The sequence below is a fragment of the Artemia sp. Qi Xiang Cuo genome, chromosome 2 (genome assembly GCF_049724085.1).
Source record: "Artemia sp. Qi Xiang Cuo chromosome 2, ASM4972408v1, whole genome shotgun sequence".
In the NCBI taxonomy this organism is placed as follows: domain Eukaryota; kingdom Metazoa; phylum Arthropoda; class Branchiopoda; order Anostraca; family Artemiidae; genus Artemia; species Artemia sp. Qi Xiang Cuo.
Genome location: NC_142795.1, coordinates 67,089,552 through 67,094,253, shown reverse-complemented (window position 1 = coordinate 67,094,253; position 4,702 = coordinate 67,089,552). Strand labels below are relative to the sequence as shown.

The following is a 4,702-nucleotide window of genomic DNA, read 5'->3' as shown; positions in this document are numbered from 1 at the left end:
TACCTCCGACTCATGATGTATTCATGCCTATAAGTTTGATAAGACTAAGTGGAGGCAGCGCCTAGTAGATAAATTAGCTTCAAAGAGGTTTTACGGCCCAAAATCAACCGCCAAAACAGACCAAGTCAAGAACAACCATCGGTTAATCCGAATCCTGTGCGAATACCATGTCGTTTACTAGGCAATAATTTTCTCAAAGAGAGCCACTCCTCAAGTGAGAATAGAGTTGACCGCAAGGTCCCCTGTCTTGCAGATACCCCGAAAGGGTTGAGGCAGCCCTTTGCAGAGGCCGTTGTCCATAGATCTGGATCTTACGCCCTGCCGCAGTTGTCCTCCTATAGAGGATTCTCCCGCGATGGTGTTCTGTATCACCATGCAATTTACCCCAATATTGGGAGAAGGTTTGTAACTCAAGGGACGTGTGGACACGCCGGTGGGCCCTTATGATTGTACATTTGAGGGGCCTTCTTCCTCCTCCACCTTTATTTATGGCCCCGGTCGAGGGTACCCTAGTTTCTATTTGGACCCCCAGGGACAAGGTTCCGCCTTGGTCCGTGCCTCCTGTGGAGGTATCCTACATATCTGTAGGGCATTCCCCTATCCCCATCTGGGCACACGTAGTTTAATTTAAACCAAATTTAATTCAAATATCCACAAATTAGACTTTAAACAAAAACAACAACGGAGAAAGCACTACATGGATGAAGGTATGGGCAGTTGATCTGTCTCTTCCTGCTTAAGGCTAGCAACAGATGTAGTTTCTTGTTTGTGAGCGATCATATGCTTATACAAAGAGCCTTTTTGACAAAACACTTTGTTACATATTGTACATTTATATGGTTTTTCGCCCGTGTGAATTTTTTTATGCTCTGACAAGCTAGTTCTTAACTTTTTTAGACAGATATCACACTCAAGGAGTTTCTCACCATCATGCTTTTTCATATGGTTTGACAAAACATATTTTTGTGAAAAAGCCATATTACATATTGTACACTTGAAAGGTTTTTCACCGGTATGTACTACTTTATGTCTAGATAAGCCTGAACTAACAGGGAATGACTTTTTACATATTTCACATTGATACGGCTTTTCTCCGGAATGAATTCTCATGTGGTAAGATAAATTACACTTGACATTAAATCCTCTGTTACATATTTTGCAATGATATTCTTTTTCACCAATGTGGATTCGTGTATGCTGCCCTAAGTTATAAAGGTTAGAAAAAGCTTTCTGGCATACTTTACAGCTATAGGGTCTCTCGCCACTGTGAATTTTCATATGATTCTTATAAATAGACTGATAGGTAAACTCTCTCTTGCATACTTCACATTTGTAAGGTTTTTCACCCGTTCGAGGTGATTTATTTTGAGTCTGGTCATTCGTACACGCCCCTCCGTCATCTGACCAATTGGATCCAAGGTTCTGCTCGGAAAATGACGGTTCCACATTGAATAAAAGATTTCCGTCGACCGGTGCGCTGGGTAATAAGTGATCCAATAAAGGAAAGTTCTCTTCCTCTTGGGCTATAACTGGTTTTTCATCCAAACAATTTTCTTGTTGGTTATCGACAGATGAATAACTGTCTCTAGGCCACACAGATAGAGTGTCCGAGTCTATGTCTTGTTTTATGTATACAGTGGCAAAATCAGCTTTCGAAGATATTTCTCCTTGCTCGGAAGACAAATGATTCCCCAATTGTGATATCGTTGTCTCAACTAAAATAAAATAAATATATGTAAATCTACCTTTCTATAGGTATTACATAAGAAAAATTTGAGACATGTTCAACGGGTCAGAGAAAAATAGCAGGCGCATAACTACCCTATGCAATATCCTATAAAATTAGGTTTACTATGAATATGGCCTGAATAATATTGGTAAATTTAATGGACTTCACTAATTTTTGGGAACAAATGATTCACATATACGCATACAAAACACAATAAGATAAATATATAAGACCCCATCTTTCTAGAGACCATGCGTAATGGGCCAAAAGGGCTATTTTAAAGAACGAACTGCTGGAAAGCAGTATTTTGTCATGGCATACTCAATTTTGCTACTAAATAGGGCACTAGCAATTTAAATATCTGTTCAAACTAGCCCTATTCTGAAAATTTACAGACACCTCTGAGAAGAAAAAAGAACATTAAACAAGCATTCATGACTATCCTTCTTAGAAAAAATTTCATATTTAAACACTAGCTTAAAACCTATGTTTTAGGGCTCTCAGACACGCTGAATTTCAAGGTACAATTTTCATCAGAGTCGCTAAAAGTACTCCATACCCTTCCAAAAAGTACTCCCACATTCGGCTCGAGAATGTCACTCGTTTGGCACCTTCAAAAGACTAGTAAAAATTCTTTTGTTTTCATGTCATTAATTTTCCTTACTTTTGCCTGAATAAATTTTTAATTTTTCCTGAATAAACCTTTCTATACAATTTTTGTTTATTTATATTTTCTTTTTTTCTCCTTTTTGCTCTTCTTTCTGTGACTGTGATCATACGTGTTTTTTTTCGTGCCTTATACGCAGCCTTTCTCGTGGCTTACTTTTGTGTTTTGAATGGTTGGCAATAGTTTTTCATTTAATTGTTTTTCGTTTCTGTTTTTCTTTTCTCTATAATCTGATTGTGACCAGTGGATTGTAGAAGAGTATGAAGATCACCTTTTTTTCAAACAAAAAGGATAATTTTAATCTAAACTATGAAAAAATTTCAAGTGGTGTAAATTCAAAATTAAAGCAGGTCGCAAATTTGAAGTCAGCATATAAATCAGATTCTATTATTGAATACACTGCAATAAAAACACGGTTCTTGTGTTTCATTTTTTCAGTTTCAGTTTTTCTTGACGAAAGTTCATGTTTAATTACAGTTTTTTACAACAAATTGTCTGATCCGGAGCTCTCCTAAATGTACGGAAGGGTATGTAGCCCATTCACGCATAACTCTGCGAACCAAGATTAGAATATTGGAAGCTACAATGATGACAGTGGTCAAGTATGGTTCTGAAGCATGGGTGCTCCAAAAAACGGAGGAAGATGTGCAAGATGTTTTTCTAGAGAAATTGCCTACGGATTGTTTTTCGGTACCCAACTCAATAGCCGTATTTCAAACAGTAGGCTGTACAAAAATTGTCGTTCAATCCCGCTTTCTAGGACTATGACGAGAAAAAGGCTTAGATGGCTAGGGCACATTCTGCGGAGGAAGGAAGACAGATTGCCAAAGAGTTTCCTTTTCGGCTAACTGTCTATGGCCAAACGGAAAGTAGGTCGTCCTCAGTTGGGGTGGGAGAGTGTCAAAAGGAAAGATTTAAGGGAAATGGGAACTTCCTGGGAGGGTTTCAATAGGAAGGCTTTGAATAGATTGGGATGGAGGAGGAGCGTGTGCAGCTGTGCTGGCCTCAGGCAGCTTAGTATTACAGTGAGTTATTATTATTAGTAGTAGTTATAAGAATTAAAGAATTAAGAGTTATTGCAAAGTTAGAAGTGAGAAAAAAAAGGCAATATAACTAATCAATCTGGGTGCTTTTGTTTAAGTATTTCTGTTTGTTTCAATAAATTATGTTTATTGTGGTGTGTTTTAATAAATTACGTTTGTAGAATTTTTGTACATGCATATTATTTTATTTCCATTTTTTTCCTGGAATCCGATAATTGAATAGAATTACACCTTGTATGCTTTAAAACGAAACTACCAAACGCAAAGTAAGTGTCATGACTGAAAAATAGGCCCGGAATCACAATGTTGCCGAGGGCCCGTTTAAGCCTTAGCCCGCCATTGGCTACTCTACACAAATGAATCGACTACGCCAAATGAAGCTTAAAGTATCCATCAAGAATCGCCCCCTCCATCTTTTTGAGGGAGCATATCGCCAATTTTTCTAAAATTATACTAATTTCCGTGTGCTAATAGCTTCTGATAGGCAATTCCAGTTCAAAACAGTTTAAATAGGTAGAATCACTATCAAAAGTGGAATTTCTTGGTGTTGGCATCAAAATTCTATTCTTTTGAAATTCTAATTACTATTGCAAGGGTTGCTCTTTACTTACTGTGTTTATTTTTTACCACGAACTGTTTATTCTTGTGCAATAAGGTGAAAAACATGGGCGTAATATACGTCTATTAAGAAAAGTACAGCAGCATATGTGTATGAGATCTGATGTTGGTTAATTTGACCATATCAAATTAACTCAGTTAATTTGAGTGTACAAATATAAATTCAAGCTCCCCCCCCCCCCCATTAGATTATACAAACCATAAGAAAAACCAATTTAGAAGTACCTTCTTTGTTTAAATTTGAAAATCCTTCATTATAAGCAGATAAGTCACACTGAACAAGATTAGCATCAAATTCTGGACTAGAAGCTCCGAAGATAAGATTAGAACCACTTGGCAAAATGTCTTCGACTTCTGAAATAGTTGAAATATGAAAGAATTTGAAAAAGTATTCTTCATCCTTCCTTAGATCAATGGAACAATATTATCATCCAAAAAATGAAATACACCTACACACAAGGAGGGGGGAGGGCTTAAAATATTTCAGTGAAAAACTCTGTAAAGAGAAATTCTAAAGCAAAACTCAAAAATTCCCAGCATCTAAAAATTAGGCCCATAAGGTGTTCTTTGAGCAATGCCTGAACTGCAGGTTCCATAGGTCCACGCAGAGGTGACCCACCCTCTCGGAAAATATTTTAGATTGTG

The 4,702-nt window shown here is 37.2% G+C and overlaps 1 protein-coding gene across 6 annotated transcripts in view; it reads right to left on the bottom strand.

Moving 5' to 3' along the window:
- Positions 1-610: 610 nt before the first annotated feature.
- The window catches only part of LOC148955528 (uncharacterized), a 47,872-nt gene continuing 43,780 nt past the window's right edge, over positions 611-4,702 (bottom strand). For 4 of the 6 annotated variants that reach the window (XM_089108233.1, XM_089108235.1, XM_089108236.1 and 1 more), the window contains exons 4-5: positions 4,283-4,411; positions 611-1,715 (exon numbers count right to left, since the gene is read on the bottom strand). In XM_089108233.1, coding sequence (XP_088964359.1) covers positions 694-1,715; positions 4,283-4,411 — 1,151 coding nt within the window. In that variant the 3' untranslated portion in view covers positions 611-693. The remainder of the gene's footprint in view (positions 1,716-4,282; positions 4,412-4,702) is intronic. The other 2 variants (XM_089108237.1, XM_089108238.1) reach the window with 1 other exon arrangement.